General features: G+C 40.8%; 1 protein-coding gene across 1 annotated transcript in view; it reads left to right on the top strand.

Moving 5' to 3' along the window:
• Positions 1–22,087, top strand: part of PTPRG (protein tyrosine phosphatase receptor type G) — a 392,257-nt gene that overhangs the window by 274,622 nt on the left and 95,548 nt on the right. Inside the window, exons 6-7 of the mRNA XM_053989294.1 lie at positions 6,748–6,814; positions 18,023–18,180. Of these exons, the coding sequence (XP_053845269.1) occupies positions 6,748–6,814; positions 18,023–18,180 (225 nt within the window). The remainder of the gene's footprint in view (positions 1–6,747; positions 6,815–18,022; positions 18,181–22,087) is intronic.

Genomic DNA, 22,087 nt, shown 5'->3' with positions numbered 1-22,087 from the left:
ATATCTTGCTTGGTACCTGTTATTCTCTCTGATTTTACACATGAGTAGAAAATTGAAGAATTAGGGGGGCTGTTTCCATTTCTTGTTTTCCTTTACAAATATATTCTGCAGGATACTTACTTAGGGCAGTCTATTCATTACACAGCAAATGCCTTCTGCCTCCCTGCTCACCTCTGTCAGGCTGCAGGCTTTTGGCCAGATTTGTCCTTTTGCATCAGCTCATATGGGAGATGTGCAATTATAGCTTATATGGGGGAGATGGAAGAAAATATCATCTGTGGAGGAGCAGGAATATATATCATTCTTGGATCATTTGGTGCTTGCAAAGGTGAAAAACTTAGAGCACCAAATCTAGCTTATCATTATGTCGGGAGCTCTGTAGGCATTTTCTTGGCTTCATAGATAGCTCAGTGTGCTATTGTGTCAACCAGTATCCCTTCTCACCCATCAGTTCTCCTGGAAAGCTCCAGATAAATATTTCCTGCTTTATTTCAAAGCAAAGCACATGTAAACTTTTCATATCTGTTCATCCGCATTCCAGATCCGGCTGAAATCTTTCACTTCCTTTTATTCAGTAATGTTTAAGAAACTAGATATTTATCCACAATCAGATTTTACAATGTAGACTTCAAAAGGGAGAGAAGCAAGAGGTGGGACAATGGAGTTAGTGCAGAGCAGAAGGGTGTGGACCACAAGGCCAGGATCCTTTCCAAGTGCTGCACACTGATGCAGGTGAAAGCATCGTTGTTCAGAAGGATTAGGAGAAGGGCTGCCCAAGCTGATAGCTAACCCTGAAATTATTTGGCCCTGAAGACATGGATTTGAAGAGTTTCAAAAGCAATATCCCTAGTGCTTTCCCTTTAGTGAGAGAAGAATGTTTCTTTTGATGGTGATTATCTTGGATTCTTTAAATCCTGTTGCTGTGATGTTAAAATACGTATTGTGTGGCACAGTGTTCACATTAATGGGATTCTTCTAATTTCTGTTCCAACCAACTGAAAATCAGGTCCTTTCCCACAGAGATTGGGGACTGGCATCTGTCCAACATCACTGAGCTGATGGAAGAATAAATTGTTTAACCATGTTGATTGTCCTGAAACCCTACAGGACAATTTAATCTCTGCAACCTAGTTAATTCATAATAGTTTTCTTTTTCTTCCTCGTTGTTTGTACAGAGTGCTTGGAGCTTAGGTTTTTGGCTGGTGAGTTGTATATCTTAACTGCAGGCTGTATGGGAGCTGAAGGCACACAGTTGGGGGAATATTACCCCTGACTTTCAGTGTTGTAATTGAAAGTAGAGTTTGACACATTGGCATCTTTCTGTGTCAGCCATTGTCAGTGGCTTCAGCTGCCACGGTTAAGTATGTAGTCATTCATCCTTGGCAGACAGCGTCCTTTGCAGCATGAGAGGATGGTCTCTGGATGTTAATGCTCAGCACTCTGGGAGCAGCTGGCTATATCGAATTCAAGGCATGCAGATTTTCTTGGCCATTTTACTTAGCAGATGGGTAAGGCTTGATAGATTGAAGATTTAGTTTCCGAGTCAAGGGCCAAATGTTGCAGTGGGAGAGAAAAGTAAATTATATCACTATTCAGAGGGGAAAGGCTCAGGTACTGTATCACAAAATTGTTGCCATTCATTTTCCTCTGCCTTGCACAAAATGCATGTCATTTCACCTTTCAATATAGCCGACTGTGGCATTCTCCTTCACTTTGAGATGCTTTGCAATACTGTCTGTGAGCCCATTTAATGAGCTTGAAAGCAGTCACAGCAAATTTATGACAGTTTAATGTCTAAATGCCAGATATTTTTTAAGGTGGAAATGAAAGAGAAATTTGTATTTTGTATCAACCCAAATAGGTGAGTTTTCTTCAGTTCTTTTTTCCCCTACCCTTTTCTTCTAACATATTTTTAAAAGGAAAGTGTATTCCCTACTGTTCAAATGATTAATATTCACCTACTTCTCACAAGGTAGCTGGTACCAATGATCATTAGAGAACTTTGTGGCACTCCCTCTAGACCTCCTTGGTTGGTAGGAGGATAATCTGGGTTTCAGAGAGGCTGCCTGGAGCTTTGGGCAATGGGGGTGTCTGTTCCTTTGGACAGGGGTCTTGGAGTTAAGGTCTGATGTTGCTGTGTGGCCTCTCTAACTGCCCCAGTATGTATTTGGGGGTTTTCCTGCTTTTATTTGTTACTGTTTCTAAAATAAGCGGGGTAAGATCAGTATGTTTGCCTGAAATCTTTTTTTTTTCAGCTTCATAGAACTGTTTCCAGCAGAAAGACAGGTCATGGATTACTTACATGACTTTAGCATATGGCTTTAATTATACAGCATGTGGCATAAATTTTAACACTTTACGAGTCTGCTGAGTTTTGATAAATCAGGGTCTTCAGGAGGTTCTGAGTTTGTCCTATAAAATAATCTGATGAACAGAGAGCTTTACATGAACAGCTTTTAGATGAACAGGCTGCTCTACAATGAGTGATAGAGAAGGTTGGTGTTTTTTAACTCCTGAGCACATGCTGAGCTCAGCACAGGGGTAGTACCTTGCCCAGTAAAGTCTATTTTCACATGCTGTGGCTTGGTGGCTGGATTAGCATGGTCAGCCTGGCTGAGGGGCTCTGGTCTGTCCTCTGCTCACATTCCTTCTCTGCTCAGTCACTGAAACTGTTGTCTTTGGAGTATTAATGTTATCCTGAGAATGGGCTGAGCTCCCTAGCCTGCCTCCAAGGGTACAGCTGTAGAAGCAGCAGGACTTTCAAGCACAGGGAAAACACGTTGTCCTGCTCAGAGGTGTTAATCCAGCTGTGAGTAGAGTTCATGGCTGATCAGCCTTGTTCACTGAAGAAGGAATAATTTCTCAGTTCCTGCATCAGATGCAGGAGCTGTAAGTAAATCTAACCTGTCTAGAGTATGATTTCCACCATGACTTCATATGAAGAACATATCTGGTTTATGACTGCAGAATGTGGTCACTTGTGCCTTGCCTTTTCCCATATTGCAAATATTTGTCTTGTTCATTGCATTAGCATCAAGCCATTCTTTCTGTTCAGAATGGCATATGCACCAGGTATTGAAGTCACCCAAAGGGTACAATAAACAAGAGATTTTGCTTTGTCATGTCATGTTCATCCCATATTTACCCTATGGTGAGAGCTCTGTTAGCACAGGAAACTGCTTAATGATATCTCTGTGTTTGTTTTTCCATTGTGCTTAGCATGATAGTTACCTATTTGTTTCTGCTGAAGAGGATTACAGGCATTTTTCAATTATAAATGATGCACACAAGCATTATTTAATCTGTTTACTGCAGACCTATAGAGTGTTAGTCAGTTTTGAGCAAAAACATCTTGTACAGGAAGCAACATTTGTAGTAGTGGTACTGCGGGTATTTTAGGGCAATTTCAGGATGCTTTTCCATCTGTCTGTTAATACTCACTCTGCAGCATTGTAGGCTTGTGATTGTGCCTGGAATTCCTGTGGCTTAAGGAGTTTTTCATTCTCTGTGTTTCTTCTGGTAAGGTCTTGAAGAAATAGGGGGGAAGCTCACAGCTTTTCACTCACAGGAAGAGGTTTGCCCAGCTTAGGCAGGCGTGTGTTGGGTGAAGCCAAAGTGCCCAGACGCATTTTCAGATATGTGATCTTTCTCTAAGGTACCAGCAGAAATGTGGAATGTAAGGTCAATCTGAATAATTCATTGCTGTTGTCCTTCAGGATATGTTCATAAGATAATAAAAAAATACATGTCTGGAACACATATAACAAAGAACGTTAAGAACAGTTTGTAGGAGGATATAAGCTCAAGCTTCATGAAGTGGAATCATAAAGCAGGTCAGAAGGACACTTCTTATTCTGGAGATTTTTTTCTTTCTCTCTCTTTTTTTTTTTTTTTTTTTCTCCTTCCCTTCCTTTTAAATATCAGCTGTTATCAGAGAAAGGATTCTTGTATGGGTGAATGTCTGATCTCAACCAGTGTGGTAGCTGCAGGCCAGTTAAACCAGAGATATACAACAATGGGGATAGAGCTTGACATTTTGGATTTCAGAAACCTGATTTCCTCTGTGAACACAGGCAGAAAAAGGATACAAAGAAGTGAAAAAAAAGAGAGAGATGAAATTCAAGGTGGGTTTTTTGGGTTGTTTAAGAATTTGAAGAAGAAAAAGATGTAAGAAAACTTCTGTTCTGGAGTCTGAACCCTTCCACAAAATGAGAAAACTTTTGGTCACTTTTCTAATGGGCTTGCCAAGATCCTGAAACAGTTGTACTGAGGTGTGAGAGAACTGTGTGTGAATGTAAGGTAAGCGGAAGGAAAGCATCTGGAAGGAAAATAAAGCTGTATCCCATGCAGGTCTGAACTGACACCTCTGCAAGTGGTACTTGTTTGAATATGATTTTTAAAGAAACATGACATCCTGCTCCCCATACCCCTGGAGAAAACAAGATTACAGATGCATGGAGCATTTGCCTTCCAGCCTCCATAGCAATCCTGTGCTTGGTTTTGTGCTGTTGAAGAACACAGCACATTTGCAGAATGTGCTATCAAAGAGGCTGCATGGCTGGATCTATACAGCCACACCACCTCAGATTAAAGGGGCGCTGCCAGGGCTGAGGTTAAGGATTGATCTACTTTGACACAAAATCCCAAAAGGAAGAGTTCTAACCTTTATGATCCTTTCTGTCTTATTTGCTTTTTTTTCAAGCTGATTGCAGCTGTCACCAGAAATAAAACCAAAGTAAATAGAATAAAACTCTTTACCACTTATAGTTAGGCAGCAATAAATAAAACATTAAGTCCAGAGCAAGTTTTTCTTACATTCTTGTACTTAAATGCTGGTAGCATTTTAATGATTTTTTTTCAATGGTGTCCATGGTTAGAGAAACCTGGATAAATGGAAAAGATGCAGGAATGTGTCACACAACAGGCCCTGTATTTTTAGTGTTTCTTTTTGATTTGTCAGATGTCAGACAGAACCTACAAAGGGGGTAATTGTGTCCACTGTCCTGTGATTTTTATTTATACAGGATCCAAAGTGTGCAGAGCACCCTTTTGGGCATATAAAAGTTCATGCTTCAAAGAGCTTGCAGCCTTCAGGGTAATGGTGTTATGTCCAGTAACATCTGAGCTGTATATATATTTCAAAGCTGCTTTTGCTGCTTTGATAATTTTATTGCATTTCTTGCCCTAGATGATCATTGCAAGTTCTGGAGTACTGTGATGAGGAGAGGATTTTCAATTTCCATTTACAACACCAAACCATTTTGTCTCTAGAGAAGTGCATGAGAATGTGTCCTGAACACAGCAGAGTAGTTCATAGGGCAAATAAAGGGAAAAAGAAAAGTGGTTTGAGTTGGTTTATCACAATGCAGTTGGCTGAGAAGATAATGAGATTTCTAAGATTCCTAATTAGTTATGGGGAGGAAGGACAAGATGAGAGGCACTTGTGCTTGTGAAACTTGGGCAGTGAATTCCAATTTTCTTGTCAGGCTATTAAAAATTGTGATATTTTTACAGCACATTTTTTAGATGTGCTGTGGTCCTCCTAAGAACAGCTCCAAGCTGGTTCTGCCCTTCATAGATCAGTGTGTTCCCTGCTGGGCACATGGTCCTTTCTCAGGGTTTTCTTCTTTTGTCTCCACTCCTTTCCAAATACATTAATACACAGCCATACTGTGATTAAAATCTGTTTTTCCTCATGACATTGAGGTCATCAGCAGGCAGTAAAATACAGGGCAGCTCTTTTGTATCTGATGTGTTGCCCATTAGGAGCTGTCCATCCAGAAATTATCAGCACTGCTCATGTTCTAAAGCTGACTAGTGGGGAAAAGAAGGAAGAATGTACCTCATGAGTAAGATACATGGCAGTATTTATCTCCCAAAAGTAAATTGGCAAGTATCTTAAATAGTGGAACGTGTTCACAGAAATTGTGAGTTATTCCTACAATACCTCTGAAGAGGCAAAAGGTTAAAAAAAAAATTGCATTATTGGTTGTGAATTCCTTGGCTGTGTGCAAGTAAGTGACTGAAATGATGGGTTTAATTTGGAAGTTGTGGAGCTCAACAGGGTTAAATCCTTCCTGCTGCCTTTCCCTCCTCTCTCTGGTGGTGGATCTCACTGTTGTGGAGGATATGGGCAATTTCTGAGTGATAGGAGCAATGTTGCAGGTCTTGGTCTGGCAGTGCAGGCAATTACACTGTCAAAAACTGATTGTTTTTTTCTAGATCCTCTCACAGAGCGAATTTGCCTTTCCTTTGTCCAAGTGACACTAAATTAAAATAAATTTTAAAATGTGAATAGCAATGAGATGCCAAGGCCAAACTCCATTAGAGCTGAAAGGGATCCAGCTTCACTGATTGCAGTGGCAGCACCAGATTTATGGCCATGTTGGTAAGGAATGAACTGGTCTGAGATGACTTCTGTTTATCACAGCAGCTCTCCTCTATGAAAGCAGGAGTAGATGGAGAAAAATCAGCTCTGTGGTTTTAGGCTTTGCAGGGCTGATAACGTGGTTAACGTTTTAAAGAACGTATAGGACACTTTTTATTTTTATTTAACCTTCCTTGCTTTATTTTGTGACACCATGTACCTTAGGCATTTGGTGAAGATCCATTGTAAATGTGAGAACTAAGCAGCTTGTTAGGTAACATCTTTTTTTTTTTTTTTTTTCTCTCGTTAGAAGATTAAACTGAAACTGTTCTGCCTAATGCCAGAGTAGATGTAACCAATCCTGTATCCTTTGCATGTAGGTCAGTCAGAGGGACAATTCAGCACTGGATCCCATTATCCATGGGTTGAAGGGCGTTGTACATCATGGTAAGTAGCTGCTTAAACTTTCTACTTGTTGGGAAGGGGAGAGGGGCAGAAATATTGTCCTTAAGGGATCAGGTCACCCCTGGAAGGACACAGTGAGCCCACACATTCCTCATTCACTGATGTTTAAGGGCATCACAGCCATTATTTGATAGGTAAAGATCAGAGTCATTTGTTACCTGAGAATGGTTTGGGGTGAACAGTAAACAATTTGTTTCTTTTCAGTCAGTGCTCCAGAATGCATAAGTTATCAATCACAACCTGCTGCAATCTATCATTCATATTAGAACTTCGAAGGCAGCCTGGATACTTCACTCTGTTATTTATCTTCTGTTTGCTCTAAAAATACACCTATCTGAAGTTTCTATTTGTAAATAAATTATTTGTCTTTCAAATTTAGGCAACTGATAATGAAACAGAAAATTAACTATCTATGAAAATTAATTAAACTTTGCAGCAGATGAACATCTTTCTAATGCTGGCATAAATACGATCATTCAGCTGTTCTGATGCATATACCTATTATCCTTGAACTTATAGCAGGTACTAAAATAAATATTAATATATTTTATACTTTTATAACCAATTTTTACTTGGGAATTTTCCTGAAGCCTTACCACAGGTAATGCATCATCAGCAATGACATCAAGATGCTCCGGTTCCCAAAGTACTCTTGTCAGGTTTTAAAATAATGATTTGTAAAGTTTTAATAATCTCATTGTAATTCAAAAGGCATCTGCTGGAATGGTGCTCAGTACAATAATAAATCTCTGTTCCATCTATAGTGCTGTGATAAAACATCTTTGTACCTTTTCTGAGGATTGTCTTTAGACATTAGCTAGTGCTGTAGAGCTTAACAGACATTTTTTTTCTCTTGACTGCAAACCTAAAACTAGTTGACAGTGTTAGATTAAAACAAATAGGATTTTGGATTAATTGTTCTCCTTTCAGAATCATTTAACTTTGCAACTGGGATGGCAAATAAATCCAAACACAGTGAAAAACGGGTTAAATGATAACATGCCATAAAGTCCTTCATTTAGCGAATTTTCCTTATGTTTTGCTGCTTATAAATTGCAGTCTTCTGCTGTGAAATAAAAACAACACACTGAGCTGAAAAACTGGTGTGGTTTTCCACAAAAATAGAAGTTATTACCTCTTTGCTGCTGGATAACAAAACAGGCCAGCAAAAGCGAAGCTGGGATGTGTTAGGCTGCAAGGTTTTTTTCGCTGTCTGTGTAATTTGACACTGCAGCCAAGCTGCCATTTAACTGGACTGGGAATCTCTTTTTTTAGTTTTGTTCTTTACCTGCTTTCTATTCCAAGACTCCAACCCCTGGCAAGCACGCAGTGTTTAGGCCACCTCATCAGGTTTTTCTGCTCCCTGTCTTGCTCCTCGCAGACAAAACAGTGGATAATCACACCAGTGTCTCCTAAGAGGATTCTTCCTTTCCCAAAATTAATTGTTTGGGTAGGATGTGACTCGGTCCCAGGCTGTGATTCCCTGACCACATAATGATCAGTCCATCTCTGTGCTGTCTTACCCACAGCAAAATCTGGGTGGATAAAAGGCGTTTATTTTTGTTTTGCACACAATGCACAGAAGTCTGCTAGTGTTTCAAGTAAAGGAAATTACTTGATATATTTCAATAGCTTGTTTCCTTTTCAAAACATTAAGGAAGAAAAAGAGGAAAATCATGCTTTCCTTCCTGTTTCAAAGGCCCTGATTAAAGGCCTTTTCTAAGGGTTTTTTTTGGTGGTTAAAGGAATTTCCTCCTGCAAAGCAGTTGTTGAAAGAGATCATTCTCTTTAACTTAAATATTGATAGAACACTTCAGTGAAGAATTCTTATATCATATCTCTCTTTTAATGTTATTATGTAGAATAATAGTAAAGATGTGAGGGTTTTATTCCAGATTCTTACGTTTCTTTTCTTGATGTGGTTTACTTACATCTTACATGAGCACATTTTTATGAATTTATCTGAAAAGCTTCTTCCTGCCTTCTATTTGCCTTGCATTCGATTGCGACCCTAAGGCAACATGGACTGCTTGGCTGAAGTACAGTGAAAAACTCTTGTGGCTTTTGAATAGAGTGGTTGGATCAAGGAGGAATCCAACAAAGGAAATCAAAATTGAAACCTTAAGTTTCTTTGCATTTTCTAACATTTCCATTACCATGTTGGTTTTAGGTGGTTGTCACAATACAGAGGCACATACGTATAATGTAAAATTAAGAATACTTACGAACGTTGAGGTTTTCTCGTCCCTCTCCCTCCATCTGGCAGAGCATTTTTCTTGGGTTGTGCTGAACACTCACTGCTCCCTCACACTCATTCAGTTCTCAGCATGGGAATGGCACACCCACACAAACCCTCATCATCCTCATTTTGTCATTCACTAGAAGGCCTGGCCCTGTGTGAGGACTCCACTCTGCACCACTCTGTACAGGGCTCCCACACTGGTCTGTCCCCATAGTGGTGACAGATCTGGTAACACTCAGGTGAATACACAGATGATGCTCATGAATGATGAGATGGTTTTTAAAAAAAAAATTTTTTTTTCCTTTTTCTTTTTTTCTGTGAAGTTCTTGTCTTCTTACATTGCCCTTCCAGGGGTATACAGACATTTCCAAAGTCATAAGTACTTTCTGCAGAAGTGAAAGCAATTTTTGCTTGATATTTCATCAGGGATTTGAATTACTTACTAATTTGATGGAACATAAATAATTGTGCCCTTCACAGTGTCACCGGCTTAGTAACAATGATAGAGAAACATACACATAAAAATCAATACAGGCTTAGTTGCTACTTAGTTGATTTTGTTTCCTCATCTTCAGGCATAATTTTGTAGAATCTTAATGGCCACATTAAACTTAATTTTACATGAGCAACTATATAAAGTTTCTTAGCTGGAAGGGAAACTATAGTGTACCAAACTGCCAGCTGATGTCTGGATCTATGGTAATGCTTTGGGGTTTGCCCCATGTTGTTCCTGCTGAGCAGGATGTTCCCACACCTCTCCCCAGCTCCTGCATCTGCCCTCCAAGAGCAGCCCAGGAACTCCGAGAGGGCTCTTACAGGAGCTGTCAAATGCTTGTTGCTGATTTTGAAATTGCTTTTGGTTTAGTATTCTGCCAAGGATTTGTCACCCCTCCTGCCAGCCAGGTGCCTGCTCTTGTCACTGCTGCTCTCCCTGCCCCAGGGCACGTGGGGAGCCACAGAGCCCTGCCAGGACTGGCAGCTGGGAGTGGGCAGCCCTCTCTGGAGAAGGGATGGGGTACAAGCAGGTGGGATTTGGATTTTCTGGTGCTGACTTGCTCTTTCAGCTCTGATTGCTGGGGGTCTTTTTTAGCTCCTCTGCAAATGAAAGCTGGTGGGAAGGGTCTTCAGCAATGCTGGTGCTGGCGGGACGGATGATGCATGTTGTTCACATTGAAGTTGGATCATAGGTAAAAAAGCCACTGGTGCCTGGCTGTGATTGCACCACACATGGGGCAGTCTTGGTGCTGCCCATCTGACTCTTCTGCCCGTTTTGCTGCCCAGGTGCTCAGTTGGGTGCAGTGCCCCCTCTCTACTCCTCATCCTTCTTTGTGATGCTGAGGATTGCAGGGCAGGAAGGAGCTGCTCTTATGCAAGGGCTGAGGAGGCTGCTGAGGCCTCAGAGGGAATGATTGTGCCCTTGTGGGAATAGGGGGCTGAAATACCAGGTTATGTGTTATACAGTCAATTTGCATTAAAATGGCTATGAAAGCTTTTGCCTGCCACACGTTCCAGCAAGGTCTCAGAGGAGCACCTGGCAGGATGGAGCTATTGCACAGAAACATTGTTTTTTCCACCTTTGCTGTCTTTGGTTTGCCCTTTTTGGTACTGTTTTGTATGTAAGCCTCTTAGAGAAGCCTTTTCCGTGTTTTTACTGGCTGCCTGGAAGGCATTAAAATGAGCCTTCTTCCCTGATGTCAGTCCGGGGGGGGCACCCAGTGCTGGAGGCTGTGTGACATTCACCTTTTCCCAGCCTGGCATGGCTGTTCTGCACAGAACCACAGTCCTGTTTTACTGTGCAGGCAGTGTTGTCAGAGGGGACGGCAGCCCACACTACCCTAGGCCTCTGGAAAAGATTTCAGGGTGATGGAAACCATGTTTTTGTCACTCTGTCCTGTTCTGTGTGTCTGTCATCAAGAATCTACACTGATCAGCAGAAAATTATTATTAGAGCACAAATAAATTACCACAGCAGAAAAGGCTCAATGTCACAAAAATGGGGCTCTTATTACCTTCCTTGTCAAAAGTGAGCTCTGAAAATCAAAGTGCTACCAGATCAAAAGCTTAGGTACAAAGTGAATCAATGGCATCTGTTGCTTGTTTGTGAACATGAGGTGGGGTGAGGGGAGGAGAGGAACCTTGGTTTATTTAAAAGGAAGGTTGGAAAAAAATCTTAAAAAGCTGTAACTGGAATGCAGCATGGAGCAGAATATAGTCTTGGATCTCCCTTGAGATGGGACAGAGGTGGTCAGGCAAGGGATTATAAAATTTCTCGTCTTACTGGCAAAATACAGTGGAAACAACTGCTTTAATAATGAAAAAGGATAGAGAATAAATATGTTGCACATCTCTCCAGTTGTCCTAGGTGAAAAATCAGTGAATAACCTGTTAAAATAAATCAGCACTAAAAAAGAAGCAATCTAGACAGTGTTAGTTACCCTGTGGATCTATCACACCAGAATGCATAATAACAAGAAAACACCATTAGCACCATGACACGTTTTTTCTTTTGTTTTGAACTTCAACCATAACACTGCCTGACAAGCTGTTTGCCTTCTACACCAAATATGATGGGGTTGTAGAGAAGGGTGGGGGAGAGGGGTGAAGGTGAGATGTGATACCGTGGGACCTCATCTTTGAAAGTAAAACTTTGAAGAAGGCAGCAGCTCAATTTGGAACAAGGAAGGACCATCAAAGGGAGAGCAATACCGTGCTTTAAGCTGAGAAGGAAACGTGGAGGAGCATTTTTTTTCCCTCAGGGATGAGCTGGATATATTCTTTTGTTTTCTGATCTGTTCTTGTGTTCACAGGCAGAGTAGCCCTGTGAAAGGGGCCAGGACACGATTGCTGTGGAGCAAAGGAGGGGAGGAGGGAAGTGGGAAATGAAGATGAGAGCAGAGGTGATAAGTTCACACCTTTATATAGGGCAGCTCTGTGCATAGCTGCAGGGGTCTGTATCATTTAAAGGAATAAATGGTGGAAGTGCTGGAAATCTCTGGTCCTTCACCTGTCTGCTCTGCAAAAAGCAGTGCTGGTCACAGCTGAGTAAAGACCAGCAAGCTGACAGAGAATTAATAATTGCACAGAAAAACTAACTCAAACTAGCAAAAAAGATTGCACTTGTAAAAGTTAAGAATTAAAGTTGATGCTGAATGTGAACAAATCATCTGCAGGGAGTAGGAGTTGGGTGCCATGCTGGTGGGTTTTGGGGATATTTGCTGAGAAATGAGGGATAGAAAACTCTGAGAACGTGTGGTTTTGCTCTGGCTCTGCAGGAGCAGATGTGATCAATCCCTGCTCCTCTGGGCATTTCTGCTTCACTTCAGCCTCTGCCAGGGTCCAGTTTTTGCCAGGGATCCTCCTCTCCTCTAAACTTTGTTATAGTTTCTTTTTCCTCTTATTGCTGGTGCTTATTCTGTATTTCTTAGTTTCCTTGCCTGTCCAGCCTCATGTACCTCTGCCTCAGGTCGGGTTTTGGGAAACCTGGAGAAGTCTCATCCCAGTCTAGAATGCCAACAGCTGCTCTGCATCAGCACTGCTTAAGCATGAAAGGTTCAGAATAACATTTTCCTTCTTTAAAGAGTTATGACCTCTTCTCTACAGCTAAACCTTTTCCTCCTAAGCTGTTTTAAGAAAGGGAGAGAGAAAAATTAAGCCTGAGACCAACACGTGGCATGGAAATAGTTTTTTGTGAATAAGAGACTTGCCTTTTTTATTCCTTCCTCCTGGCTCTTTGTACCTCTCACCGGTTGTCTCAGATTAAATTAGTCTGCAGGACTGTGTTATTATCTCACTCCCCTCCTCCCTGCTATGCTGTGCTTTCTGTGTCCTTACAGCTCCTTACATTGCTCAGCAGAGGCTCTTTAAAAAAAAAAAAAAAAAAAAAAAGTGAGAAAAATAATTGCACAATAAATGACAAGAATTACCCTGAGTACAGAGAATTGTCAGATACTGCTCTTCCTTCAGGATTTACACAGCAAGCAGTCATCTGATGATCCTTTCCGATAAAGTAATATATAACATTTGTAATCTCATCTTTAAAATCACCCCCACGAGTCTGGTCCTTGGCTGTGCTTTGCTGCCTGCTTTATCTGGGAAGTTCTGGCTCAGTGGGTGTGCAACATGGTGTCCTTTTGATTATTTTTGTGTGTTTGCTTTTTAAAAGTTTGAATGCAGAAGCTTTAGAATGTCTTGGCTCATTGTGAAAATGAAATTGGCAATAACATTGTTTAATAAATTTGGGAGACTTTCAAAGCTCTTTATATTGGTATTGCAGATTTCAGTTATTCAAAGTGTAGCTGGGTACCTATCAGGCACTGCACATACGTTAATTTTGGAAATAAGCTCATTTTAAGATATTGTTTTCAATGCAGCCAAGTTCCTGTTTTCTTACAGAAAATCATGATGAAAGTCCCAAAGCATTCCATGAGATATAAATGGACTTGGCATATAGTTATTTTCTTGTGATGTCCCATCCAAGTTCCTGTTGGATTCAAAAGAGTTTTGATCACAGATAGTTGTGTGCTGTTTACCTGCATATCTCAAGAAGCCTCCTACTCTAGTGATTTGGTTAGAATTCAGGTCTATCTTTTTCCACTGATTTACAGACTGTATTTTTAGCAAGTCAGTCCTCAAAGGCAAACTGTTCAACTGATGGCTTTTTCAAAATAATGTGTTGGCACCAGCTTGTGAAAACTGCAGTAGTTGGTGGAGATCCACTGCTGGTATCTGATTTAAGATCTGATTTTTTCCTCTGCTCAGTAAACTATTGTGCACAATTTAGTATTAGTCCAGACCTAGTGGTGATGACTTGACAAAAAGTGTAAATAGATCAGGCTTTTAAAGCATGTCTCCATTTGCTCTGCCTTTGGGTCAGGTTGTGCAGAAAATGGCCCTTTGTCTCATGTAAAATGTTGGGGAGATTTCTCAGCCCGAAGAAAGAATGACTTTCCACGTTGCTGTTGTGAGACACAGACCAAGAGGCAGATGTGAATGTTGTGTCAGAAGGTCAAATATGTTACCAGCTGGCTCAGATAATTGTTTTTTGTGAATGTAAGAGTTGAAATACAATATTGTCCTTTCATACTGTGGAACACTTAGTATTTTAAATGCCACATTCATTGTCTTAATGGTCAACAATGAATCTGTGGTGCTTGCTGTTTTTGCCTTTGAGGTGTTAGAGTGAACATGTTTTTCCAAGCATTGGTGCTGTAAACAAAGCATTGCTGCTTGTTACCTATGGGTAAAACTGCATTAGTGGGGTGATGTTTTGGATTCTGCTCTTTGCTGCATCACCACCTGGGAGCACTGGTGGCAGCAGCAGGTTATTGCTCTTTCCCAAGGGAATGCTCAGTATTTCGAGGGCCTGTCCTCAGGGTCAGGATCTCTGGGGCTCTGATTTCCTGAATGTTTACATTTCTATTTGGGTGCTCAGGTGCTGAGATGGGGGGAGGACAAGGAGCAGCAGAAGAGAGCATTGCAGGGCTCTGGTTTACATGTGAAAGTGAGTAGATGGCTCATGGGTCAGTTTTGCAGCACTGATTTCAGTGATTCACAGGTGCTTGCAGGTGAACACAGGTGCTTGGCTGTCTTTTATTGCTCTTGTCTGCCAGTTATTTCCTAGAATCTGTCAGCAAATGCTGTCCCATCAATCATGTAGTTTCCAGCCTTTGCCACTTCCTTCCTCCTAGAAACTCCTCACTCCACTCAGTCTGTTCCCAGACTCCTGGCCACAGTTCATGCCCATCCCAGGCACTGTAAATGGGAAACAGGAGCTGGTAATAAAAGACAGTGAAGAAAGGTTTGTTATTATTTCCAACCTTGTTCTTTTTCATTTAGTAGGAACTATACATACATACACACATGTGCATGTGAGTATATATATGTATGTATTAAAAATATTTCTATGATAATCAGTGAATGCTCTTGCTTAGCCTGGAAATTATTCTCCTTACAGTTTTATCAACAACAATAACTGACTTAATGTTGAAATCTTTAAAATTATATGACTTCAAAATGCCATTTTCAAAACTGTCTCAAGGTCTTAGGAACTTTAATTTCATGGCATTTACTGTTTCAATATGCTCTTGAAGGATATGGCAGGCAGGCAATGGAGTTTTAAAGTCCCTTTTTCTTTAAGCCTCATGTGAAGATCTTTGTGACTCTGATTTCTAAAGCTTTGCACCATCATCTAGATGGCAAGCGATACAAAAAAATATGTTTTCAAAAGTGTTACATTTTTAAAGCATAATCAATTGATTATCATCTATTTTAGCAGTAATTTTAATCCAATTATATGTATTTTTTCATTTTAATCTTTGGCATTCATTAATGAAAACTTAGAGCGTTGCTTGTAGCCATGAAAAATTAGATCGAGTACACCCTGCCCTACTTAAACTGTGTATTAGCAAAGCTACTTTTTCCTTGAGAAATACTCTTTTTCACAGCTGACTATGACTTCCCAAGTGCTTAGGAAAAAACCCTCCCTAATTGATAACCAAAAATTAATCATAGTCGGATACTTCCAGTTTGCATTCAAATAAGGTATTTCTCTGTCTAAATAAGCTTCCTTTACTTGATTATTCATATTGTAGCTCAAAATGTTTAAAAATGAAAGACAGAGTTGGATGAAATGTAGACTACTTAATACAGTGTGTATTTAATATAAAAGTTATGCATTATTCATTTTTGCAATTTGAATAACTTTGAATTTAGCATCCCTGTTCTTCATCTTTTCCTTTGATGAACAATTAATTATTAAAATATAATATTGTCAGCATATGGCACAAAAATCCTTGAAAATGTAAAATGAGCTTCCTTCTCCTGCCATCCTTTAATAAAGGGATACCATATTTATGGTTTTGCAGAGCCTTTATCCAGCATCTTAAGTGATTCCATCGTTGTAATTAAAAGATTACAAAAGTTAGAAATAGTTAAATTGTTAATTTTAACTGCAACGGTTTTTTCTTAAATTCAAGAAGAAAACACTTTTCAAAATGTGCCTCTGCCTCCCAGCTCTTTCATGTGTAGTCATTGGTTAATGCAGGGGATGTTGGCATATTCAGACACTCTTTGGGATTCACTGTGGCCCACTGTTTCCTGAGTGCTGATATAGAGACAGCTCTGAAATAGAAATCCAGTGTCAAGGTTTGAGTAGTACATTTGGAAATCAAGTCCTGTGACTGAGTTTCTAGCTTTTCTAACCAAGTTTTTCTGCATAAAAATGAGCCAATCAAATTAAATGTGACCTTTTGCTGTGATTATGACTTCTTAATTAGAATCTCTTTGAACTTTGGCCAATCACATATATTTTAGTATTTATTATTTAAGCACACTATTTCTTACAGAGGTACGTTGTGATGAGGAAAAAATGTGGATTGTTATTTGTTTATTTCCTTTTTGGAGATGCAGATGTGGTCAAAATCTACTTGGATTAGAAGGAAAGGAATTGTTCACCAAGAGGTTGCAGTATTGCCTTGACTTTAATAGAATTACTCATATTTTGGAATGCTGAAAGCTACAAAAACATCACAGACCTGTTGGTATTGTGCAGAAAATAGAAGATACCTGAAGTGTATGTATCATTGGCATCGTGCAGCAACAGTGGAGTTAAAAAAGGCCCCCAATTATCAGACTGCTGCTAAGAGGTTTAGGCAACTCCTAATTTGATCAAGACTTTACAAGACTGTGGGATGCTGTGGAAGTGAATTCTGCAGACTTCATCCTATTTGGAAGACGTGTGTGTCAATCACCAGCCCACCTGCTTCTCCCTTATGTTGGGGTGGGGAGGGGGTGGTGGTGGGTTTGTTCAGCAGCTCTGGTGAGACAGAAAAAAGAGTTCCCTCTGCCCAAGTGTGGGCTCCTGTTTGAGGCGTGCAGGATATTGAAAGTAAGGAATAGAGATGTCCAGGAGAGCCCCGTGTGTCAGCCTGCCCGAGGCAGGGAGCACCTCTGCACAGGCTAAGAGGGCGCTTCAGCCTCTGAGTCGACATGAATTGCAGAGGATAAATGCTCAGGGATGGCAGGGAAATTGCCTTGCCTGCAGCTGTTCCCTCCTTTTGTTTGTTTCTTTTTCTTCACGGTGTTAAATATTACCAGCTTGTCACTGTTACTTGCAGGTGAATGCTTCCAGTGCTTAGGTCTGCATTTCAGGCTGTCCAAGGGGATTCTCAGAGAAAATAATGTTTGTCCCCAGACTGCTGGACCCTGGAAGGACTTTCTTGGATTTGGGAGAAGGGGCAGCACTTCTCCCTGTGAGACCTATTTGTGGTGCAGTGCTGGCTGTGTCTGGCAGCACCCTGGCAGTGCCAACATGGGTGGGTGCAGGCAGGCCTGAGCAAGCACTGCTTGGACGTTGCTTTGAGCACCACGTTGAGCTTCAGCAGTGTCCTGTGTCCCTGCTCCTCAGCCCAGCTGCCTGGTAGCTCCCAGAGAAGTTGGCTGAGCAGCATGGCTCTGCCTCCTCCATCTCAGCAATCCACTCAAGGTTTGACTCTGCTCCTGCATCCCTTTCCGCCGCTGGCAGAGATGGGATAGATACACTGCCTGCTGTGCTTTGGTCAGGCAGCAGCAAACAGGACCACTGGGCCTGGCTGTGTCCCACTGGGTTCTGTCTTGCTGCCACCAAGCTGGAGAGCCACGTACTGAGTGTTGGAGCCATTGACTACAGCGTTATTTCTGTACTGACATAAACCAGTGGGGTAGCAAGTGCATTTCACACCTGCACATGTCCAGATTAGGAGGGTGTGTGTTTGGGGTGGGGCTGACTAACATTTTGGCTGCTCTTTTAATAAACCACTCGTCAGCTCTTACAGGGAGTTTCTATTTTTCATTACATATATGATAAAATATGTTGTTGCCATTACACCTTGTTAGGCTGCCTAGCAATGTGATGTCTGTTTTAAAGACACGTTAAAAAAAAGTGTAATCCTGCTTGTCAATCTTCCCTGCAGAGAAGGAGACCTTTCTGGATCCCTTTGTGCTGAGGGAACTTCTGCCAATGTCGCTGGGGAGCTACTACCGCTACACAGGTTCCCTGACTACTCCTCCCTGCAGCGAGATTGTGGAGTGGATCGTTTTTCGGAAGCCTGTGCCCATTTCTTACCATCAGGTGCGTTTGTTTTGTCAGTGAAGCCCACCTCGTAATTTGCCCTCCTTAAGACAGTGATTTCAAAACCCCACGGTTTAATTTGGAGAACACAAATGTTTCTGTTGACAAAAAAGGAAGTGTCGGTGATTTTTTTAAATTCTCTTAAGTAATATTGTTTCTGAACAGGAGCCATCAGTCTTGAGAAGACAGTACAACATGAAACCCAGTTTCCTTTCAGTGATTTATTTCATATTGTTTTTGTTAAGATTAAATTAAGCTATGGTGTAAATAGTTACATAGAGTTCCCTTCTATTCTTTTTAATTGAAACTTTCTTTTCAAAGTAAAGTGAGTGATTTCAGTTCTGCTCAGATTTAGTAATTTGAACTAATTACATTAGAAAAGACATCTTTCCATTAATTCTCCATGCTTAACTGTTTTTATAACACAGTAAAGCTGCCATTATGTGCTCAGCGAGCTGGTGCACAAATCTTTAAAATTAGCACATAGAAGCTTTTAATGCAAATAGACACAATGTCTGGAGTTTGAAGAATTATCCTGATAAAGCAATGTCTAGATGAAGTCACATGTTTGACAGTTCAGTGTATTTTGACTTTGTAAGACTGTGGTTCTTTAGAAAGCCAACCTGCTGGACTTAGTCTTGCCTCTTACCTGTCATAAGCTACTGAAAAAACTGTTTTTACATTACTAATTCTGTCAAGTGCACATGAACTGGGTGATCCTGACTGACAGATGTTGTGCTCAAAGGTTTCAGAAGTACAGAAGGCACTTGCCATACCCCTGCTCCATGCTTTTTTTCCTGTTTTCTAGATCTCAATGCTTCTCCCTTAGATTCTTTAATCCTTTTTTGACGGCCTGTGTTCAAAATCAGTTGCAGTGCTTCAGCTGAGGCCCTCCAGAGGCTGAGGGACATGTCAGGATTCATGTCTCAGCCACCCATCCCGATGTTATTTTGCCTGTTCCACAAAAGTGTGATGGTACTGCCAGTGTTCAGCTCCTGGTCAGCAGGCTCCCTTTGCTGGAGGCTTTCCCTGGAGCTCTCTGGCAGTGCTGAGCACACTGTGCCCCCAGGCAGCCCCTGGTTCTGGCTGGAGCCTGGGACTCTGCACATGGGCCCGTTTGAATCAGACCCCTTGTTTTTTTCAGGCTATTTCTCTGATTGTCGAGATCATTTTGAATTCTGTCCTTGATGCAGGATACTTGCAATCCCTTGTAGCTTTTCACTACATCAATAAGTTTACTGTTTATTATTTGGTGGCTGCAAGGCCTGGCCCATGCTCAGTTTTATACCCTGTGTGCACATCAGGTGGGTCATGGCTTCTTTTTTCTTTTTTAACAAACGCAAATAAAATGGTAAATATCAATTTCAGCTGTTGGTATAAAGGTACTTTATCCTGGCATAGCTCCTTTCCTGTGCTGTACAGAAGTAACTGTTCCAAATCAGGCCTTTAAAATTTGGCATTGTGCTGCTCTGTGCATGTGTGTGTGGTTGAAGGGCTGGGAATTCTGTGTGTAGACAGACTTTCATTGATACTACAACACATGTGGAATAAATAATAGTATTCCCCCTCCCCAGTAGCTCTAGATGTGTGTGTGTTTCAAGAGCCTGCCACCCTGCCACTGCTATGATTATTATTTGTTCCTCTAACAGAAACAGTGTAACATAATCCATTGCCATAGTTTAACCTTCTTTATCACAAACCCCATGAAGCAGCCTGTAATCCCAGGGGATGACAGTGATATTGTTTAAGCTTTGTTGCCGTTCCAATTAAATTCGTGCTTTTGTGCAAAATGCCTTGCTGGAAAAAGGACAGTAGTGAAGTGGTCCATTTGTGGAGGCTTCTCTATTTTATTTGCAGTCCTCCATCATCATCATCTTCCCTGATAATTAGACAACAAACCAGGAGAAGCTGTGTCACCCTGTGGATGCATTGTAAAGCTAAGTGCATTCAATGACCCAAAGCATGGCATTATCTCTCGTAATGCATACCTCAGAGTAGCTCACTGTGCTCACAACAGTTTCAGTATTTTTAATTGCCATTTGTATATCCAGCCCTTAGAAAACTACACATCAGGCTTTAATGGTCTGTAATTGCATAACTCAGAGATTTAGATCAGGTTTCCCTGGATCTACAATAGTCTTACAAGAGCTTTTAATTTCTTCTTCTGAACAGGAGCTCTTGTACTCCTTGAAGAGCATGAATGTAGCTCCTTAACTGCAGATCTTAGAATATTTTTTTCCTGGCAGCTATAGATAAATTAATTTCTCATTTGTCATAGATAATATTTTTATAGTGAAAGTGAGGTTGAAATGGCTTATATATACTTAAACACATAAAAAGTGGAAGGTTAAAAATCATGTTTGAATTGGCAGTTGTTAAAATGCAATTATACCTCCCCAAGGTAGCATGGCAGGAGAAAATATTTTAAAAGTTCTCTCTGAAAGTTTAAAAATTCAGTTAATGTCACAGATGTCTAAGCCTAGAGACTTGACTTCAGAGAAGGAGTTACTACCCAAGTTCTTGAGCTTTTATAAAGTCACCTTAAGCCCTGTTAACTGGCTTCATCAAAACTGCTTCCAGTGCATGGAGTGCAAAAGGTATGTAAATAAGCACAAGAGTTTTGATCTGTGCTCTTATTAGAAGGTTGTAGCAGGATCATCTGTTGTGGGGGTTCTTTTTAAGACAAAAGTGTCTTAAAAGTCAGTCCTTTTACCCCTTTTTTAAGCCATCCTCCTATGCTTTTGAGAGGGTCCTGCTACTAATTAGGAAATAGGTTTTGAAATTTTTCAAGATGTTTCTTTGAAAGAATCAGAAACAGAATTGTGTTGAGAACCTGGGAATAAGGCATTCGTATAAGTTGCAGGGAAAAAAGTACAATTCAAATCCCAGCATCTGCACCTGCAAGCCTGGAAACAGTATCTGAGCTCTGGGAGTGGCACCTGAGCTCTGGGAGTAGCACCTGAGCTCCCTGCCTGCAATGGGAACTGGTCATTGGTGGTCACCCCTCCCTGCTCATCCCCTGCTGTCCCTCTGCTGAAGGGGGCTCAGATTACTGGTTTGAAGGGAAATTAAAGTATGGTAGTGGGTGCCTCATGAGTCAGTGGATGATGCTTAACTGCTCTGTTACACACTTCTTTGATTATTTTTATCAGCTTTATCAACTGTGGCTGCCATGATAATTCTTCCAGTTTTAAGATTTGGGGCTCACATGCTTCTCCAGAGCTTTTAGAGCAGACACACTTAATGAAAAGTGTGTAAGTTTCAGTGACTTGTCATTAAGCTATGAATGTTACTCAAGTTCCTTTTTGAATTCCCGGGCCAGATTCTGTGCTCCCAAAATCCATACTATCAATACGTGTAACTGATGTGCTGAAACAATATCAGGACTGGTTCCTTCTCTGCTCTGTCTTGCTCAGTCTTTCCAGCAGCAACATAACTAATTCTAGTTTTTGTCCTGAAAGATAACAAGGTAACAGTAAATGCTGTACCTACCTTGATAGCTGGAAGAAAAACATTAGCTGAAAATATTTTCTCCTTAGTTTGCTAGATTTTTTTTTTCTAAGAAACACTAAGATACGAAGTAACAGAAAAGTTTTCCAATTACAGTTCTTTCTTACAGGTTAATACGTTTTCTTATAAATAGCTCAGATCTGAATCCAACAGAAGAAACTTATTCCCAGAGGAGTATATGCTAGCTGTGCCTAAAAGTGCTGCACGAGCTGTCTGTGAAGCTTAGCCTGGCAACTAAACTTCGTAAGGTATTCAGAGATAAGGAAATGTTGCCTTATCCAGGAGAAAGCTCTTGGTGTGGAATGACCTGGAAGCACTTTTTGACGCGATACTGTGAAACAAAACGGTGCCAGCAGTGAGGAGAGTTTGGCAAGGCTGTGTCACACACAAAAGGGAT

The sequence above is a fragment of the Vidua macroura genome, chromosome 13 (assembly GCF_024509145.1).
Source record: "Vidua macroura isolate BioBank_ID:100142 chromosome 13, ASM2450914v1, whole genome shotgun sequence".
Taxonomy (NCBI): Eukaryota; Metazoa; Chordata; class Aves; order Passeriformes; family Viduidae; genus Vidua; species Vidua macroura.
Note: the sequence above shows the minus strand (reverse complement) of the source record. Positions and strands in the feature narration are given on the sequence as shown.